At 49.9% G+C, this 20817-nt stretch overlaps 1 protein-coding gene across 1 annotated transcript; it reads right to left on the reverse strand.

Moving 5' to 3' along the window:
- On the reverse strand, positions 1 to 15544 carry LOC114607302 (uncharacterized). The gene is made up of 7 exons (XM_077916268.1): positions 15351 to 15544; positions 15122 to 15242; positions 13364 to 13480; positions 10150 to 11430; positions 6428 to 6750; positions 3346 to 3466; positions 1 to 1473 (listed from the first exon to the last, which is right to left on the reverse strand). The coding sequence occupies exons 1-7, from the start codon at positions 15441 to 15443 to the stop codon at positions 212 to 214; spliced, it is 3318 nt and encodes a 1105-aa protein (XP_077772394.1). The 5' UTR covers positions 15444 to 15544; the 3' UTR covers positions 1 to 211.
- Between the last annotated feature and the right edge of the window lie 5273 nt (positions 15545 to 20817).

Here is a 20817-nt window from a genome sequence, read left to right on the forward strand (position 1 = left end):
GACAATGAGAAAGGTGTATTGCAGCGGGTTGGGATGGATGACCTGTGGAGCCCTTCCAACTCTACGATGCCATGAAAGACGAGAATCGCATTCCCTTGTCCACCCAGCCTAGGGATCCTGGCCTGGGCAGGCGATTCACTGCGTTGGCATCTTTGCAGCTGGAGTATGTGTGCCAGGGCCCAGGCTGCCCTTCTCTTTCTGCCATGCGCCCTCAGGGTCCGGGTGGGGCGTCTGCTGCTCTCTCCCCATCAGCCTGTGACTCAGCCGGGCGGCGCGAGTGGCCGGTTGATCCAGGCCGTGCGCCAGCCCCGTGGGGCGCTGCTGCTGGGTGCACCCTCCTCCTGTGGGCGCCCAGGCTGCGCATGCGCGGGAAGCTCTCCCCGCACTCGGTGCAGATGAGCTGGGCGGGTGCGTCGTGCACCCTCTGGTGGGAGAGCAGGGCCTTGCGCAGGCGGAAGCTCTCTCCGCATCGCCCGCAGGAGAAGGGCTTCTCGCCCGTGTGGAGCCGCACGTGCAGCTTGAGGGTGATGCGGTCCTTGAAGCTGCGCGGGCAGGCGGGGCAGGCGTAGGGGCGCTCGCCGGTGTGGATGCGCTCGTGGCTGAGCAGGTGGTGCTTCTGGGTGAAGCGCTTGCGGCACACCTGGCAGGAGAAGGGCTTCTCGCCCGTGTGGACGCGCTGGTGGATCACCAGGTGGTGCTTGTGGCTGAAGATCTTGGCGCAGCGCTGGCACGCGAAGGGCTTGGCGCCCGTGTGGACGATGCGGTGCATCAGCACCCCGGCCCGGTCCTTGAAGGCCTTCCCGCACTCGGGGCAGGGGAAGGGGCGGTCCCCCGAGTGCCCCCGCTGGTGGGTCTGCAGGTGGTGCTTCTGGGTGAAGCACTTCCCGCACTGGGGGCAGGGGAAGGGGCGCTCGCCCGTGTGCACCCGCTGGTGCGTCATCAGGTGGTGCTTGTGGCTGAACAGCTTTCCGCAGTCGGCGCACGCCAGAGGCGGCTCCCCGGAGTGTGCCTTGCGCCGGTGCGTCAGCAGCAGCTTCTGCAGCCGGAAGGCGGCGCCGCACTCACCGCAGGAGAAGGGGCGCTCCCCGCCGTGCACCCGCAGATGGGTGCCCAGGTGCTGCCGCTGGGTGAAGCGCCGCCCGCACTCGGGGCAGCCAAAGGGGCGCTCACCCGTGTGGATGCGCTGGTGCGTCAAGCAGGCCGTTTTGCTCTTGAAGCGCTTCCCGCAGTCCGGGCAGGTTAGGGGGCACGACTCTTCCCCTCCAGGATCCCTTCCTCCTTCGGCGCCAGGCAGCCTCTGAGACAAGAGTCCCGCCCCACCCGCAGGCTCGCCAGCCACATTGCTGCCGTTTTCCTGAGGGCGTGAGGTCTCGCCCTCGGGCTTCCAGCGCCGGAGCACCATCTCTGAGAAGAGCCCTCGGCCGTCTTCTTCCCTGGACTCCCCTTCTTCTTCCTTGACTCGGAGGTCGCAGCCTGCAAAAGGAAAAGGGAGAAGTTGCAAAGCAGTCTTGCCAATCCAGTGACGTAGCAGGGGCAGGATTGGTGCGGGGCCATCGCCCCGGGTGCAGTTTTTTGGGGGGCACATTAATCATGATGCCCCACAAGCCCAGCAGCACTTTGCGCCCTGCCCTGTTGCGCCATGAGTGTACCCCTCAAAGCAGAGCCATGTTGGAAAACACAAGAAGTCCCAACAGTGGAAGATTGGCAGATGAAAAGATGGACTTTTTGGAGCTGGCCAACCTGACTGGAAGAGTCCATGACCAGAAGGAGGAGGAGCACCAGGAAGAATGGATGAAATTCAAAGACTATTTAGCTAAATATGTTAAGTTAAATTAATTGGAGAAGCTTGGAAATAACAGATAGGCTTAGGACATAACTAGGTAATGGGATGAATTAATATGTTTGATTCTGAATTGGAAAGGAAAATATAATGATGTTAAGTGATTAAGTTAATTTTATAAGAATAGTGCTTTTGGAAAACCGTTAAAATGATATAGACTGAAATTCAACCGAGGAAGTCACTTAACAATGTTATTAAGTTTGGTTTAAATACGTTAAAGATTTATGTTTGTTTATTTAAAAAAAAAATTGGAAAATCAATAAAATTTTTGAGAAAAAAACAAAAACAAAGCAGAGCCATGTTGACCAGCCGGGCTCCCCACTGCGCAGGCAGGCAGGCAGCCGGTGCACTTAGCCCCGGGCAGCAGCAAAGGACTTAGCCCCACTTAGCCCCGGGCAGCAGCAAAGGACGCTACACCACTGTGCCAAGCTGAGGCTCTTCTGCCATTGCTTATCAAGGCTCTCTCACAACTCTACGGGTAACAGGAAGGACAGGAGAAGGACCTGCTGGTCCAGGCCAAGTGGGGCACATCTAGTTCTGCATCTTTTCCTCGCAGTGGCCAACCAGTTGCCTCAATGGGAAGAAGCCCACAAGAAGGATCCGAGTGCAGGAGCCGCCTCCCTGCCTGTGGTTTCCAGCAGCTGTGAAAGCAGAGAATGGCCAGCATAGCTAGCAGCCATTGAGAGCCACCTCCATGAATTTATCTCCTCCTCTTTTAAAGCCATCCCAGGTGGTTGCCATCACTGTCTCCTGTGGCAGGGAGTTCCACAGCTAAACTATGCGCTGTGATAAGAAGGGCTTCACCACCCAGAACATCATAACTATTATTATTATTATTATTATTATTATTATTATTATTGGTAGGTGGCCGTGTTGGTCTGCTGTAGTCGAAACAAAATAAAATAAATAAATATCTGACGAAGTGTGCATGCACACGAAAGCTCATACCAAGAACTAACTTAGTTGGTCTCTGAGGTGCTGCTGGAAGGAATATTATTATTATTATTATTATTATTATTATTATTATTATTATTATTGTCACTTTACTCACAATGACTCAAAGTGGCCTACAAAAAGAGAAACCATTAGAAGCACCATTTCTGCAGCAATCGGCTTTCGTTTTCAAAAATAAATCTTCATGAAAAGCCATCTCTACTGTGGTGCAAATTTACCACCACCAATGCATTTTTGACTGACTCTCACATTTCCAGTAATGCAATGCATGACTCGTTTATGACTTTCGCCGACATTTGACACAAATAGATGCATTCTCACACGTAACAGGCACTTGGAGAACTTTGCGTCGCAAAATTCAGAGGCGTGTGAATCGGGAAGGTGAGCTGTGTTTCGGTTTGCAGGCCAGTCTGAGAAAGACAATCGGGGCAGGTCTCTTGTTCAGATGCATGCAAAATTGAATTCCCCTTCTATTGCGGACGGTGATGCTCAGGTTTGCTTCAGTGCTCCCTGCGGCCAGTTAAGTATGGCGAGGAAACCACCTGTCTTACCCAGAGAGGCGAGCAGTTCGTAGTTCTCTCGCATGACGTCGCGGTGGAGCCGTCGCTGCCACTCCTGCAGCCCTGCCCACTCTTCCGGGGAGAAGGAGACCGTGACGTCGTCCAGCGTCACCTGCGATGACAGAGGAAGCAGCTCAGCAAAGCATCCCTCCCCAAGACCTGGGGAAATGCCAACCCGGTTACCTTATTAAATGACTACCTGCTCCCTGTCCTGCCGCATCACGTGGGCTCCAGTGTGGGTTATGGGAACTCCTTTGGGATGGAAGATAAGAGAGCAGTGCCAGATTTACGTATAAGCTAAACAAGCTATAGCTTAGGGCCCCACAGTAGACATTCTAAGCACCTCTGCCACATGACTCCCCCTCCTCCCCGCAAAGGATTCTGGGAACTGTAGTTTGCCCTTACACCACTCCCAGCACCCTCAGCAGACGGGTGGCAGGTGGGCGCTGGAGGTGTAAATCATGACTTTGAAAAGGCGGCATCCTTGCATCAAGTCCATCGGTTTTGTTAAAGAAAATAGGTTTGCTTGGATTTTGAATCAATGTGCAATTCAGTGCCGGATTTGCGGTATAAACTAAGCAAGCTATAGCTTAGGGCCCCACTCTCTTGGGGGCCCCCAAAAAAATTAAAGGGGAAAAAACCTGGATGTGCATTTCCAAAATATAAGATAAAAAAGAAATAAAATAAAAGCTACATACAGCAACAGTGTTTTGTGTTGTGTAGGCTCCTATGATGTAAGTCAGGGGTAAGCAGCCTAAGGCCCATGGGCCACAAGTGGCCCGTGGGGGTCGTTTAATTGTCCCACAAGCTGCCCCCGAACCGAGCTGCCCCCTCGACGAGTCCTTAAGGTCAGAAAGGAAGTGTGCTGGTTCAGTGGTTAGAGCCTCTGCCTTGCCAGCAGAAGGTCCCAGGATCAGTCCCTAGACAGGGCTTCAAGAAAAGCCTGCTTGAAATCATGGAGAGCAGCTGCCGGTCAGTGTAGACCATATGGAGCTATCTCTTCTGTGATAGATAGATAGATAGATAGATAGATAGATGATAGATAGATAAATTTTCTGTTTTACACTTTGGAATATTCATTTAAACAACCATAAAATGCCAATGCCCTTTCCACAGTTCATTTTGCATATCATAAATCCCTGCATATTTTACATAAACTAAACCCTTCAGTATTCCATTATCCAACAAAACTTATTTACACTGTTTAATTTACCTTAATGTTGCCAATCTTTTCAAGTATACACAGTTTCCCCCCATAAATTCAATAAACATTTCCCAAACTTCTTTAAACGAATCTTCTTCTTGTGCTCTTATTCTATAAGTTAGGTCCGCAAGCTGCGCATATTCCATCAATTTAATTTGCCATTCTTCTTTGGTTGGGATCTCACTCGTTTTCCATTTAGGGGCTAAGAAAACACGGACTACAGTGGTGGCATATATAAATAATATTTTTTGACACCTGGGAATTTCCGTCTGAATTAACCTTAACAAAAAGGACTCTGGTTTTTTGGGGGAAAGTACTTCTAAACATTTTTTCCAATTCATTATGGATTATTTTCCAATACTCCTTTACCCTTTTACATGTCCAGAGCTACTTTGTGTTTTCATCTTATGAACCGCTCCGAGATCTTTTGATCAAGGGCTGTATGTTAATCTAATACAGTGGTACCTCAGGTTAAGAACTTAATTCATTCTGGAGGCCCGTTCTTAACCTGAAACTGTTCTTTTTAGTATTATGATTATTAAATTTTCAAAAACAAAGAAAAAACATTCCACCAAAAATTTACATCCATTTCTAACCTCTACATCTTTTAGACTTCCCTCAGCTTGTCTGACAATTTTTCATATTATCACTATTACTCACATTTCTTCTATTTATACTGCACTTTATCAATCTTAATCTTATCACATCCTTTAAAGCAATATTTCTATCCATTATTATCACAGAGCTTCTTGAAAACTCACAAACGTTAATTGCACTTCACATATATTTTTAATATACTCTGTAAATTTATTCCAGTCCTCGGTGAATCTCTGGTCTTGTCGGTTCCGAATTCATTAATTTGTCCATTTCTGCATATTCCATCAACTTCATTCTCCATTCTTCCTTCGTCGGCATTTCTTCCTGTTTCCATTTCTGGGCCACCAAAATTCTAGCTGCTGTTACTGCATATAAAAATAACTTCTCATCCTTCTTCTTTATTTCGTTCCTTAATATTCCTAATAAAAAAGTTTCTGGTTTCTTAACAAAAGTATATTTCAACATTTTCTTCAATTCATTATAAATCATTTCCCAGAAACATTTCACTTTTTTACATTCCCACCACATATTAACCTGAAACTGTTCTTAACCTGAAGCACCACTTTAGCTAATGGGGCCTCCAGCTGCCACCGCGCAATTTCTGTTCTGATCCTGAAGCTAAGTTCTTAACCTGAGGTACTATTTCTGGGTTAGCGGAGCCTGTAACCTGAAGCGTCTGTAACCCGAAGTACCACTGTAAATAAATAAATAAATAAATGAAGCGATGGTCTGGCTCAGAGAGTCAGTGACCATAGCTCAGTGGGGGAGCACACCTGCTGGGCATGTAGAAGGACTTTTATGCTGTGATCTGCTCTGAGATCTTCGGGTGAAGGGGCGCTACGGGGGCAGCTGCCCCCCCTAAATCAATACAAATCAATACAAATCTGAGCTTCTGCACCCCCGACAAAAGCCTGCCCCCCTAACAAAAATCCTGGCAACGCCCATGGTGAAGGGCTATAATTTATAAATAAAATAAAAAAATTGGGTGGGGAAAGATCTCCTCTTGAACCCCGGCAGAGCTGCTGCCGGCCCGTGTCGACAATACTGAGCTACATAGACTCGGTATAAGGAGAGGTTTTGGGTCTCGCCTTGCGGGGGTGACCCGCTTTCCCCGGCTCTTCCCACTCCCTCTGGAGCCGGGGCCCTCTGCACGCGCGCAGAGGCACGCGCGCCTTTGTCCGCCGGCCAAAGCGCCGGGCTGGTCCCTTCTCCCGGTCCGGCCGGGGACCCAGAGAAGGGCAAAGGGTGCGGGGACGGGGAGGGAGATCCTACCGGGCAGAGCATCTCCTCCTCGGGATGCGAAGCGCGCAGGCGAGCGGGCGCCTCCGGAGGCGGATCCGAGCTGCGCGGAGAGGCCGGCGGGAGCCACCCCCGTCCAGCTCGTGAACCGGATCCGCTTCGGCCGGCGGAGGGAGGGACGGAGGAAGGAAGGGGGGAGGAGAGGAGGCGCCCTCCGGCCAGGCTGGGCTGGGCACCCGGCGGGGAAGAAGGGGCTCCGCAGGGTCCCCAAATGCGCCTGCCTTTCCAAGGAGCTGGCGAGCGACGTCTCCAAATGCGCCCTGGGCGCGCGCGCCCTTCACCTCGCCCGCAGAGCGCTCAGCTTGCAGGGCCAGCTAATGGAGGAGCTGAAAATATTTTTTTGGGGGTGGGCTTTTTCAGTTTCTCTGCCTCCACATGCCTCCTGCAGACCCTCCCCGGCTAGCCTGGCCGCGCAGGCTGCTGCGATCCTGAAGGCGCAGGGGGCAGCGGCGGATTTAGGGGAGCAGGGTGGGCGCAGAGTTTTGGCTTCGCACAGAGGACCCCTGAAATTTGAGATCCACCGCTGCAGGGAGGAAGCCTCCTTGAAATCCCGAGCCAAGTTGAATGTTGTGGGAAGGTTCAGGGCAGACGGAAAGAAGAAGTCCTTCACTCGGCGTGGAGGTCATCTGTGGAACTCACTGCCACAGGAAGAAGCAGGGGTGGCCACCAACTTAGACGGTTTAGAAGAGGGTGGGACAAGTTCCAGTTGCTGGAAGCCACAGGGGTGGAGAGTGTTGAATCCTGCTCTTCTTATCCCAAGGGGACTGACTTGAGAGGAAACATGCATAGGATCGCGCAGTTCAGGTTCTGGATGGGGTTGCAAACGCCGTTATTGGGCAACGTTCAGAGTGCAATCCTACACAGGTCAACTTACCCGTTTCCCACTCAGTCTCCCACTAGGCTAGGAGATTGGGGTGAGATATTCACTGCTAGCCCTACTCAGAATACAGCCATGGAAGTTAACGGAGAGGACTCACTCAGGTTCATTAATCCCAAGGGGTCTGCTGTGAATAGGAGCAGCATTGAACCTGCTGCTGCTGCCAAGCCAGTGCAGGTAATACTAAGCTACATGGAGGCATGGTCTGACTCAGCAGGAGGACATGTCTTGTTTGGGAAGCCGTAACTCAGTGCCAGACCATCTGCCCTGCATGCAAAAGACCCAGGTGTCATCACCAGTCTCTCCTGGTAGAGGCTGGGAATGTCTCTCATCTGAAATCCTGTGTCTGCTACCAGTCAGTGTAGACAATATAGGAATAGCTGTATCTCAGTATAAGGGAGCTTCCTGTGTTTTCTGGTGGGCGTTGGGTTGAAGCCTATGCACGTCAAAGTTCTTGCTCATTTTATATAAATGTTTATTTGAAACAGCTCCTTGTTGCACTTCAAATAATGTGCTCTGGATCCAGAAACTTCCAGTGCTTCACATAAAATACCACCAAAAAAAGTGTTTCACGGCACCTTAAAGAGAATTCTTACATTCTCTTTTTGTATATTGCTTGACTATGAGATATATAGCTATACAATCTACATTCTAGGAAAGTTGATTGCTATTGTTTGAATTTTTCTCGCTCTCCTTTAAGCCACTAACTTTACAAATAACAACGAATTTATTACAGTCTACAGCAGATCACTGTAACATACTTGGAACATGGAACTGCTGCATTAGCTCTTCAATCTCTTGGAAATGCAATCTCTTGCCAGTGAGATCATTATCGCCACCTGCCCTTTCCACACTTCCTCTCCTCCAGACCTGGCTGCTCACATTCCTGATCCTCAAACCACATGTGCGCATAGCACCACACTTCTTGCAAGAACTTTTGCTGGGTCTCTGAAGGTGCCGCATGCCTCCGATATTGCATTTCTTGCAACAGACCAAGGTAGCTTCTTCTCTGGCATGTAAACACCAATTCACTTTCCCATCTCCTGTCAGGACAGAGACAAGGAAGCACCTCATGGAGCAGAGTTTCAAAAGGTTTTTAATGTTGTTTTTAATGCTGTAACACACCCTGGGAACTTGGGGTGAAGAATGCATAAAGAATACAGTGGTACCTCGGGTTAAGGACTTGTTCTTAACCTGAAACAGTTCTTAACCTGAAGCACTATTTCTGGGTTAGCGGAGTCAGTAACCTGAAGCGTATGTAACCTGAAGTGTATGTAACCTGAAGCGTATGTAACCTGAAGTGTATGTAACCTGAGGTCCCACTGTACATTAATAATAATAGTTAAACTGTGGAACTGCCTGCCAAAGAATGGCTCCTAGCTAAGATGGCGAAATTGATGTGTTTCATTAAGAGAAAAATCATTGTTGATATTTACTACAACTTCTTACGGAGCTTTTGTGTGAAAAAGAACCAACTTGTGAGATCAGGGTTTGAGGATTGAAGAAAACATTGGTTTACAGAATGCAGAATTGTTGGGGTGGATATTTTGAAGTTCTCCTTTTTCTTTTCCCCTTTTCAGTTTGTTTTTGTTTAACTGGTTCGTCTTTAATATTCCAACTAACTGGGTATTTCATATTAACATTTGCATATCTTTTTTCAAACTTGAAATTCCCCACCTCTGCTTGAACATAACTTCTAGAAACACAAGGAATGGGGGGGGGGGCAGAAACAGAGAGGGGTCAGGCCCACACAGAAGAATCATTAAAGGTAACAAGGTCACTCCCAGTTAGAGATTCCCTTTTCAGACTGGGCCAGTCAATCCCAAACTGGGGCAACTCAAGAGGGGAGTAAACAACTATCAAACTCGAAATGCGGCTACCACCAGTCCAAGCCCCTAAGTTTTGTTGAATGAGTTAAACTAAACAGGTGTAATTGCATTTTGAAAAACTGCAACTGAGCGCTTTTGAATTTTATGGTGCTGTTATCTTCCACGGTGGGTCATGCAGACCACTAGGCTGAAGAATGCTTTTTATAGGTGCAGCTGCAGCAGCACAACCGGGCGCCTTCCTCTGCCCCAACTGCAACAAAACATGTCTCTCCTGCATCGGTCTCTGCAGCCACGGCAGGCGCTGTAACTCGCCAATGGTTTAACTTCATCCCCAAAGGAGCACTCCTGCATTGTCCCGGCAGGAAGGGGGGTTGGCCAAAAAGGTTTGGGAACCAAGCAGGTTGGCATGTTTTCATCTATCACGGAATTGTCGGACGCAGAGGAATGGGAGGAGGAACCAGACGGCGAACCCCAAGGGAAGAAGGCTCAGAGCCTGAGGAGGGGCGGAGGGACGCCAATGAATGGGAAGGAGGGGAAGACTGGGAAGAGGAGGTGTTGGAATCTGAAGAGGCAACAGGGCTTAGTGAGCGGGAGGAGTCCGTGGCAGAGAGCAGTCCAGACTCAGAGGCAGAAGCTGAAGGAGGAGAGGAGGGAGGTCAAGAGGCAGAGATGGGTCCGGCTGGGGAAGAGGCATCGGCGTCTCCCCTCCTGCTGCAAGAAGCTCACCTCTGCCATGCTCTCCCACAACCAGAAGAGGCATGAAAAGGGCAGGGGGGAGAGAGGCTTCTTGCAGGTGCAGTCTCCGATTGCTTGGGGAAAGCGCTGCAGTGACGGGGACTTTTGGTCTCAAGAACTAATCGGAGGGCACGACACGAGTTGCTTTCTTCATGAGGTTTGACTTGCTCAGTGCGATGTACTGCTGTCAAAATGCAAGGCTCCCTCCCAAAAGGAAGCCAGGATTGGACTCTCTGCGGGAGCCATCTCTCCTCACCTGTGGCTCCTCTGATGCAACAGGAGGGCTTTCCGCTGCGGAAACTTCCTCCCACAATGAGCACACCCAAAAGGCAACTTTTCAGGGGGGGCAGTTGCATGCAGAGAGGTGGGCTGCTTCCGACCCCCGCCTCTCCCGCTGGCGGATTTGGCCTCTGCCTGGGCCGGGCCAGCGTCCCCGGCGGACAAGGACTCTTGTTCGTGAGTCAGCAGGTGGGCCCTCATGACCCGCTTGTCGCGGAAGCGCTTCTCGCACCTGGGGCAGGCGTGGGGCTTCTCCTTCGCCCAGGCCTTCTGCAGGGCCCGTCCCGTGCCGTCGCTGGGGGGGAGCACCTCTCCCCGGTGCACCTTCAGGTGGCTGTTGAGGTGCTGCTTCTGCCGGCAGGGCTTGCCGCAGAACGGGCAGCTGTAGGGGCGCTCGCCGGTGTGCATCCTGTTATGGATACTGAGCGTCGCCCGGTCCCGGAAGGTCTTCCCGCACTCGGCACACGAGTAGGGCCGCTCGCCAGTGTGCAGGCGGAGGTGCTTGAGGAAGTGCTGCTTGTAGGCGAAGCGGCGCCCACAGGCCTCGCACGAGAAGCACTTCTCGCCCGTGTGGACGATCTGGTGGCTGCGGAGGCCACGCTCCTGCACGAAGGTCTTCCCGCACTCCTGGCATTGGTAGGGGCGCTCGGTGGCGTGGCAGTCCATGTGCGCCACCAGGATCTGCTTCAGGCGGAAGCTGCTCCCGCACTGGGCGCACGAGAAGGGGCGCTCGGTGGAGTGCGTCCCCTGGTGCTTCTGGAGGCTCTGGGGCGTGCCAAAGCCCTTGCCACACTGGGCGCACACGTGGGGCTTCTGGGGGTCCGGCGGGCGCTGCAGGTGGCTCAGCAGCTGCAGCTGCAGCTTGGCGGCCAGCCGTTTCTTGCCCCCGCAGGCGGCCTCCACGGGGGGAGGCGGGCTCCGCTTGGGGCGCAGGTGGGTCTTGATGTGCCGTTTCAGGTCCCCCCGCGAGGGGAAGCCCTTGGGGCACAGGTGGCACTTGAAGGGCCGCTCCCCGGTGTGTGTCCGGATGTGGATGACCATCGCCACGTTGCTCAGGAAGCTCTTGCCGCACTCGGGACACTTTGCAGGTTTCATCTTCAGTGTCAACTTTGGGGGCCCCTTGTCCTTGGGGGGCACGATCGCCATCTGCTTCTCTGTTGTTGAAGACGGGACCTTCTTCCTTCTCCCTCGCCGCCGCCGAGTGGGGGCTGCCCTTTCGAGGTCTTCATCGTCTGCCATCCTGATGCCATCTCCTGCTGGGAAGAAAGGAAAGGGAGTCAGCGTCACTGATGGGGGGTTGGGGGAGAAATCTCACATACAATCTGCCAGCAGGACTGAGACACGTTTTATTGACAGCTGTCCACCTCCCGACTTTCGCAAGATTTGACAGAGAACAGAGATGATCCATAAGGGAGCACAGTCATACCCCTTGTTACTTTTGCTTCATGATACGTTTTTTCAGGTTGCGTCCCGCGGCGATCCGGAAGTACCGGAAAGGGTTACTTCCGGGTTTCACCACTCGCACAAGCGTGCAAAATGACATCACGCGCATGCGCAGAAGCGGCGAATCACGACCCGCGCGTGTGCAGACACGGGTTGCATTCCTTTCAGGTTGCGAACGGGGCTCCGGAACGGATCCCGTTCGCAACCAGAGGCACCACTGTACAAGAGAAAAATCTGGCCATAGACCGGAAGACAGAATCACCAGAAAGCTTCACAAACTCCCAGATTCAGTACCTCGGCAACCAACAGCCTTCCTCCTTCAGTAGGAGGTGGTGGCGGCAAGATGAGAAGGGAAGGAGGTGTCCACTATGTATCAAAACCTGCACAAGAGGAGGAAATGGGCATGCCAGGGCTACCAGAAATATCTTTACCCATCAGTACGTCACCTTTGCCAAAATACTGCCTTATATTCGCCTGTCAGTTCTGCGCAATCGGTGGCTAAAAAGGTGCAACCGGCCAGTAATGCCGGCAGTCCTGTGAACAGATTTCCATCTCTAATTGCAAAATCATCTCTAATTTCCATCTCTAATTGCAACACTGTACTGCCGTCAGTGTCTGCTGGCACATTCAAATTTAGTGCTCCTGTTGCAAAACCATTTGATCCTTCATGACCCAAGGATACCCCAGTATTGCCTCTGCGTAATGCAGCGGTCAATAGCGTCAAAGCAAGAACGTGAGTGCGATGGTCCCTTTAAATCCTGAAAGAAGGAAGTGTGCTGGGTATTTTAAAGAGTCCTGGCTTTGCTTCTTCAACCACAAACTCACCAGCAGCCGTGCCGCCTGTTGCAGCAAGCACAGTAGTTTACACAAGGCCTGCAAGAAGTACTTTCTCTGGAACTGTTTCAGGACTTGGAGATGCGTTGAAACAAGGGCCAGCCCACGGGCAGTGTGACGCAAGCCTTGCGCAAAACAAGCTGGCAGGTAACAAATGTGCAGCCTGCCAAGGGTCTAAAATGCCAGTGTCAGATGGTACTAAGCAGACTGGTACTTTAACTCCGTTTAACTCAGCCATTAAATCAGCTCTTTCCACAAGGAGGATGCAGGGCTTCGGAGAGAAGTTTAAGGTGGCAGCTGGAACTTGGGCCTCCCGACTTTCCCACAAGGCTGCAACAACAACCCTGAGAGGCAGGCTGGGATCAGAGTCCCACCATCGCGGCCTGGGCCCTTTGCAACACCTCCCCTTTCCATCCCCCAAAGGACAACCCCCACTTGGCAGCGTGCAACTCTTGTGGACCCTTGCGGAAACACAGGAAGTCGCCTCGGACCACCTAGATCTATTGGGCCACCTAGGGCTGTCTACACTGGCTGGCAGCAGCTCTTTCCCCTAAAAATAAAACAATATTCTAGTCCTCGTGGTTCCGGAAAAGGGGCTGGTTGACAATTCAGTTCAGGAAGTTGCCTTCTGCTATGTCAGATCTATTAGCCTGCCTAGCTCAGTGGTGTCTGCACTGGTTGGCAGCAGCTCTCCAGCAAGGCAGTCTCCCAATCCGATCTGAAGACGTCAAGGACTGGACCTGCTGGTCTTCTGCCTGAAAAGCAAGCACTCCAGCTCTGAGCTATACGGTTAAGACATCCCGGCTGCAAAGATCTCGCAGGGCGAATTTGAGGCCAGTCGACCTCAAAGGGCTGTTGTGCAGCTTTCAAAAAGAGAGTGGGGGGAACCAGAATGCAACATGGACTACTGACCTAGCCACTGGCCTGAAGGGTCTCTCCACTGGGGGGGCTTCCAAAACTCTCCAATGCACAGCTCGGCCTCCTCCCGTTCGATTTTGCTGATGATCTCCGGTTTCACAGACAAGCGGCCTGCGTGGGAGAGAGACACTTCCATTTTATTTTGGCAGTATTTTAGGCCAGGGACCCACCTAGTCCAGCATCAGAGAATCAGAGAATTGTTGAGTTGGAAGGGAGCCTGTGGGTCATCTAGTCCAACCCCCGGCAATGCAGACATCTTGTCCAGATGCCTGTTACGGGAAGCGCCCAGGAAAGTGGAACAGAGCCGTCCTGGCCAGTAGCCCTCCATAGCCCTCTCCTCCTCCATGGATTCGCATGATCCTCTTTCAAAGCCACCCAAGTTAGTGGCCATCCTGTGGCGGGGAGTTCCACAGTTCAGCCCTGTGATACATGAAGGACTTGATTTCAGTTTATAAAGGCTAATTCGAATGGCGTTTGAGTCCTTCTTCCCACCACCCACTGTAGGAAGAGGATCCTGGACAAGACAGGAGTTTGGTCTGATCCTGTGGGATGTGAAAGGCAAGAGCAGTCAAGTACAACATTCCCAGAGTGAACATGTTTACACATGGGGAGGAATGTGTAAGGGACTGTCTCCTTATGAGATAGTTTCTAGGTACATGTTACTTTTCTAAGCTAAGTCTGCCTTCTGGGATCCTATTGTGAACAGAATGATGTGTGAGTAAACCTTTTTATACTCTTGTAGAAGATTGTGTCATGTCTTATCTTTTATGAGGGAATAAGGGGAAAACACCAGAACAGTTATTCTAGAGGCTTTAGCATCCGCTGTGAGTTTAAAAAGGGGAATGTTACGGTACTCTGCTAAATTGTGAACTTGTTTACACAAGTTGGAAAGGCTATAATCAGACAATATATCCTCTCCTGCATCTGTGAACATTCCCACAGATGCAGCAGCCAGGGAGAGGCCAGGGACGAATTCTGCCCCTTTCCCAATATGCTGGAGGTCACCCAGTGAAGTCAAAAGGTGGGCAGTGCCACTGAGGCCTCTCTACAGAAGGCATTGAACCCACCAGCTCTGGAGGATAATCTCTCAATGGCTATTAGCTCAGATGGCTGCTTAACAGAACCTCCAGAGTCAGGGGCAGTATATCGCTCAGTCTCAGATGCTGTGAAAAGAGCATGAATATCGCGCTCTGTTTGTGGCTGCCCACCTTCAGTGAGAAGGAAGAACTCTCTGAGCCTGGGCGAAAATGCCCCTTGATCTGTTCTATTTAGCAAAACGACACTTGCGGAGAAATTTCATGGACCCTTTTCAGATTATCCGAGTCAAATGAAATTTCAGGCAGGTTTCGAAATCCAAGCAAAGGAATGAGAAAGGAATGTAATGTAGGATATATGTAATAGAAATAAGTATTATTTCTAAGGCAGTAGAGGAAAGGATTTGAACAGAAACATCGCGGAAGTAAGAGTGAAAAAGACAAAATGCTGTACGGAAACGGAACTAAATTTGTTAAATTGTGTGTACATCAATTTTTAAAAATATGATTAAGAAAGGGAAATTCATGGAGGACGATGGGCCTGTCAATCAAAAAGCAGCCGTGAGAGCTAAAATGAACCTCCACAGGCAGAGGCAGTCTACTTCTGAGTAACTAATGGGCTCTGCAAATGAAACCAGGGTTGGACCACTGGACCAACCACCATGACCTCGCCCCCCCCCCCAGCGAACCGAGTTCCAGAGGACGGCGGTATATTTACCCACGGAAAGGACCGCCTCGTAGTTTTCCACCATCACACCCCGGTAGAGTTCCTTCTGCCACGGAATTAATTCCGCCCACTCTTCCCGGCAGAAGTAGATGGCCACGTCCTCAAACGTCACCTGCGGAAACGAGGACGTAGAATCATAGAGGGGGAAGGGACCCCCAAAGGTCATCCAGCCCAACCCCAGCAACGCAGGAAGTCAAAGCTGTGATGGAAGCCAACGTACCTCCATGAAAGATGCCGAGGTTTGCTGCAACACAGTCCTCCTCACCCCAAAAACAAACCCTACGACCCCCTCAGGTTTTCTGGAATATGGCATTAATGTAATTTAATTTAATGTATTTTTAATCTTTGTTGGAAGCCGCCCAGAGTGGCTGGGGAAACCCAGCCAGATGGGTGGGGTACAAATAATAAATTATTATTATTTATTATTATTATTATTATTATTATTATTATTATTATTATTATTATATCACGGACCAGTGTCAAGGCTGAGTGCCAATGACAAATCTGGATGACAATATTAGACAATATTAGAGAAAACGTAATGAAGATGTTATACAGATGGTACCTAGCCAAATTGGCCAAGATGTATAAGACCAGTTCAGAGATTTGTGGTTAATACCAATGGAAATGTATTGTCCAAAGGATATATTATCTTGGCAGGAAGAATAGCAATTGCAGCTCAGTGGAAAGCGGCCCAAAATTTTTACACCAAATGCTTGGGGCCACTCACTCTGGAATAGAGCTGTCATGGAGAAAATTACAAATAATCTGAGATTTCGACCAGGACTATAACCTCCTTTTTTATATGATTCTGCCTTCCTTGAGCTTAGGGCATTCATGGCTTTGCTAGTCTAACCTCTGCCCCTTTAATTATTATTATTATTATTATTAATAATAATAATAATAATAATACCCCACCCATCTGGCTGGGTTTCCCCAGCCACTCTGGGCGGCTTCCAGCAAAATATTAGAATACAGTAATTCATCAAATATTAAGAGCTTCCCTAAACAGGGCTGCCTTCAGCTGTCTTCTAAAAGTCAGATAGTTGTTTATTTCTTTGACATCTGGTGGAAGGGCGCTCCACAGGGCGGGCGCCACATTCTGCTTGCCTCTTTTATAATTTTGTTCATACTTTCCTTTCTGTTGCAACGACTCTTCAATCTGCTGCGGGTACACTGCAAAACGAAAATCTATAAGCCTCATCATCATCAAGGCTTGGTTTCAACCAGAACTCAGTTCCAGCACCTCTCAGGTGGGTGTCTGCCCTTCTAAGAGGTGTAAATGGTGATCTCAGCAACCCCTTTTTCTAGAAAAACAGCACCGATGATGATGATGATGTTTTCTAGAGAGCCGCTGGTGGCCAGTATAAGCAACCTTGACTGAGCTGGACCACTCAGGTCCTCCTCCTCCAGGGCTGGGAAATAGGTGCAAGGGTCCAAATTGCCGCTGTTCTGGGTTCGAATCCCGACATGTCCCCCCACCACCACCAGCGATCTCTCTCCCTCCTTCTCTCTTGGAGGGCGCGGGCGGCCCCCTCCAGCGCTTGGCAAGGCGCTGCGGGCCGGAGCTTTACGCGCGCCTCCATCGCGCCCGGCCCGCCGGGGGGAACAAAGAGCCAGGCGGCGGCGTTGGCGAGGGGGCGCTTGCCGGGCCGGGGAAAGGGAGCCCGGCCTGCTCGGGGCAGGCGGTGCATTGCAAAAAGGCAGAGGCGCTTTTACCTCCATCCTGGAGCAAGATGCTTCCGCGGCGGCAAGAAGGCGCAGCAGCAGCAGCAGCAGCAACCCAGGCTCTCCTCCGGGTCAGTTGGCAACCCGGCTGCAGAAGCGAAGCTGCAAAGAAGCCTCTCGTGCAGGAAAAGCCTTTCTTCCTTGCAAGGCGGCTCCTCCCTTCCCCGACGTCAGGAAGGCGCAGGAGCAGCCGGGCGTTTCTTCTGGTCCGTTGGCAACCCGGCTGCAAAGCGCTCGGCCTTTCCTGCAAAAAGAGAGCGCTTCTTTTCCCCTTTTCGTGCAAGGCGGCTCCTCCCTCCCCGGACGTAGCAGGGCATCGGGGAGGCACAAGAGCAGCCGAGGGCGGGGCTTCCTTCGGGTCAGTTGGCAACCCGGCTGCAAAGCCCAAGACCCGGTCCGACTGCTTCTTCGCCTTCCCTGCTGAAAAGACGCGCCTCCTTTTCTTGCAACGCGGCTCCTCCCTCCAGCTTCCCAGGCCTCCTCTCTCGTCTGGTTGCGACATCCCAGATTCACGGGGGTGTAGACGACGTGGACCCTTTTCTTGCAACTCACTGGGATATATAGAGCGCGGGGGGCGGGTCTCCTAATTCTGGGGACCACCACCCTCTTGGTTCCATCAATGCACCACCGGTGCCCCCCTACCCTATGAAAACCAGCTTTCCATTCAAATCGGTAGCAATCAATTCAGGGCCGGATTGAGGTTCGATGCGGCCCTTTCTATCAGCATCTCAAAATAATGAGCTACGATGCAAACCACCCCATGGTTCTTGGCTGAAAGATGGATGGATGGTGGCTAACAGATTGAGATTGAATCCTGACAAGACAGAAGTACTGTTTTGGGGGGACAGGGAGTAGGCAGGTGTGGGAGACTCCCTGGTCCTGAATGGGGTCACTGTGCCCCTGAAGGACCAGGTGCGCAGCCTGGGAATCATTTTGGACTCACAGCTGTCCATGGAGGCACAGGTCAAATCTGTATCCAGGGCAGCTGTTTACCAGCTCCATCTGGTACACAGGATGAGAGCCTCTCTGCCCACAAACTAACTCTCCAGGGTGGTACATGCTCTGGTTATCTCCCGCTTGGACTACTGCAATGCGCTCTACGTGGGGCTACCTTTGAAGGTGACCTGGAAACTACAACTAATCCAGAATACGGCAGCTGGACTGGGGACTGGGAGCGGCCGCCGAGACCACATAACACCGGTCCTGAGAGATTTGCATTGGCTCCCAGTACGTTTCCGAGCACAATTCAAAGTATTGGTGCTGACCTTTAAAGCCCTCAACGGCCCAGTATACCTGAAGGAGCGTCTCCACCCCCATCGTTCTGCCCGGACACTGAGGTCCAGCGCTGAGGGCCTTCTGGCAGTTCCTTCGCTGCGAGAAGTGAGGTTATAGGGAACCAGGCAGAGGGCCTTCTCGGTAGTGGCACCTGCCCTGTGGAACACCCTCCCACCAGATGTCAAAGAGATAAACAACTACCTGACATTTAGAAGACATCTGAAGGCAGCCCTGTTCAGGGAAATTTTTAATGTGTGACATTTTAATGTATTTTTCATCTTTGTAGGAAGCCACCCAGAGTGGCTGGGGTACAAATAACAAATTACTATTACTATTATAAATATTAATAATTGTGAGGGTTACAGCTAAGTGATGGTGTCCTCCAAGCTGATGGATGGGCCTTTTCTCCACCTCCCTTACCTGGCTGCTAAGTAGGAGAGAAATCAGCCAGGGAGTTGTGGGCGAGCTGAGCTGGAAGCTGGAGACACAGAGACCTGCTTGCTCCGTGCTGGATCCAAAGCTGTGACTACAAGAGAAGCAGGATCCGTTTGGGTGCTAATGACGTGAGCATTCTCCCTGCCCAGATTGTGGAAACCTTTGGGGGAAAGTGTATTTCCGAGGTTTATTGGCTCCCTAAAGACTCATGTTCATTGGCTACATTCAAATGAAGGAAAACTACTGCATATCAACCTTAGCAAGTTGTGATTCCTTTTTCTGGTTATTATGCTATAATTTTTGATAGAATACAGGTAACTGAACAAACTTTGTTGTGTTACACTCTTTATTAAATTACCTTTCCATTGAGATATAATTTTATGACAGTGGAACAGTCTTATTTTTTCTTTTTCTTTTCTCGCTTTTTTTGTTCTTTTTTATATATGTGCGCTTATCTGAAAAAATATGTATGTATATGTATGTATTTTGCTTGTATTTTGTAATAATTATGTTAAATAAAATTTAATATTTTCTTTTTAAAAAAATTAAAAAGAGATATAATTTTATGTATTTGCCAATGAAAGGGAATTGCTAAATAATAACACTAAGATCATTTCCAGGATATACCAACTCCTCCTTGACTGGGAAGGTGAAGGTGATTATGATAAAATGGGCGCAGGACATTGGGCTGACTATTATGATCAGTGAATGGGAAACTCTCTGGGAAACTAATATGAACTTTACTGCATGTTACACCATTAAAGAAAACATGATGAAAATGCAGTTCAGATGGTACCTTACACCATCAAAACTCTCCAAGATGTATAAAAATAATTCAAATAAGTGCTGGAGGTGCGGAGAAACAGGAGGAGATTTGTACCATATGTGGTAGACATGCAGAAAAATCAGTGTTTTGTAATCTCATATATGATGAGATGAAAAAAAAAATACATTAACATTCTTAAAGAAGCCAGAAGCCTTTCTGCTTGGAATCCTAGGTAGAGATATCCCGAAAAATAGAAGAGAAATCTTCTTATATGCAACAGCTGCTGCCCAACTATTAATAGCATTGAATTGGAAAGTACTGACCTTAAGGGAATGGTAAAACAAACTCCTAGAATTTGCAGAAATGGCTCAACTAACAAATAGGCTAAGAGGTAACACAAAACAGTCATTCAAAAATGGGGTATGTTCAAGAGATATCTACAAAAAAAACAACACCAACAGCGATAAACTGTCTATAGCACCGTTCAAATTTAATATTGTGTATGATATCCATGAACTTCAATAAAGGTATTAAAAAAGAGAGAGAGATAATTTTATGGTATCAATCCAAATAAAAGTGGTGTTATGAGCCATCAAGCCTCAGAAATACACTTTTCCCAAAAGGTTTCCACAATTTTGGCTGCCAGTGTATGTAAATAAAACCACATATCCTCAAGACAGCACAGTCTCAGCTGACTCTCCTTCCAAGAAGACTGAACCCTAAGTAAAAGCGCCGGAACTCCTGGAATCTTGAACCACTCAGAGATTGGGGTGGCGCCTAGCAATAAATCTGAAAGCAGCCCTGTTTAGGGAAGTTTTTAATGTTTGATCTTTTATCGTGCTTTTAATGTTCTGTTGGGAGCCGCCCAGAGTGGCTGGGGTATAAATTATTATTGTTGTTGTTGTTGTTATTAATACAGTGGTGCCTCGCAAGACGAAATTAATCCGTTCCGCGAGTCTCTTCGTCTTGCGGTTTTTTCGTCTTGCGAAGCACTGCTATTAGCGGCTTAGCGGCTATTAACGGCTTAGCGGCTTTAAGAAAAAGGAAACAAAACTCGCAAGAACTCGCAAGACGTTTCGTCTTGCGAAGCAAGCCCATAGGGAAATTCGTCTTGCGGAACGACTCAAAAAACGGAAAACCCTTTCGTCTAGCGAGTTTTTCGTCTTGCGAGGCATTCGTCTTGCGGGGCACCACTGTACTTCCTAAGCTGGAAAAGGAAGTTGCAAATAAGGGGCGGCCCAAATGATCCAGGAGCAAACCCCCCTCCGGGGAAAGGTCCTGTTTTGCAGCATTTGTCAACCTGGTGCCTTCTAGATCCTTGGGACTACAACTCCCATCAGCCTCGGCAAGTGTGGCCAATGGTCATGGATGATGTGATTTGTAGTCCACCAGGATCAGGGGGCCACCACGACTGCTATCCCCATGTCTGGGGGGAAAGGCACATAAACTTATTTGTGGCGTATGGAACGTAGGTTGAGAAACA

This window comes from Podarcis muralis, chromosome 12 (genome assembly GCF_964188315.1).
Source record: "Podarcis muralis chromosome 12, rPodMur119.hap1.1, whole genome shotgun sequence".
NCBI classification, from domain to species: Eukaryota; Metazoa; Chordata; class Lepidosauria; order Squamata; family Lacertidae; genus Podarcis; species Podarcis muralis.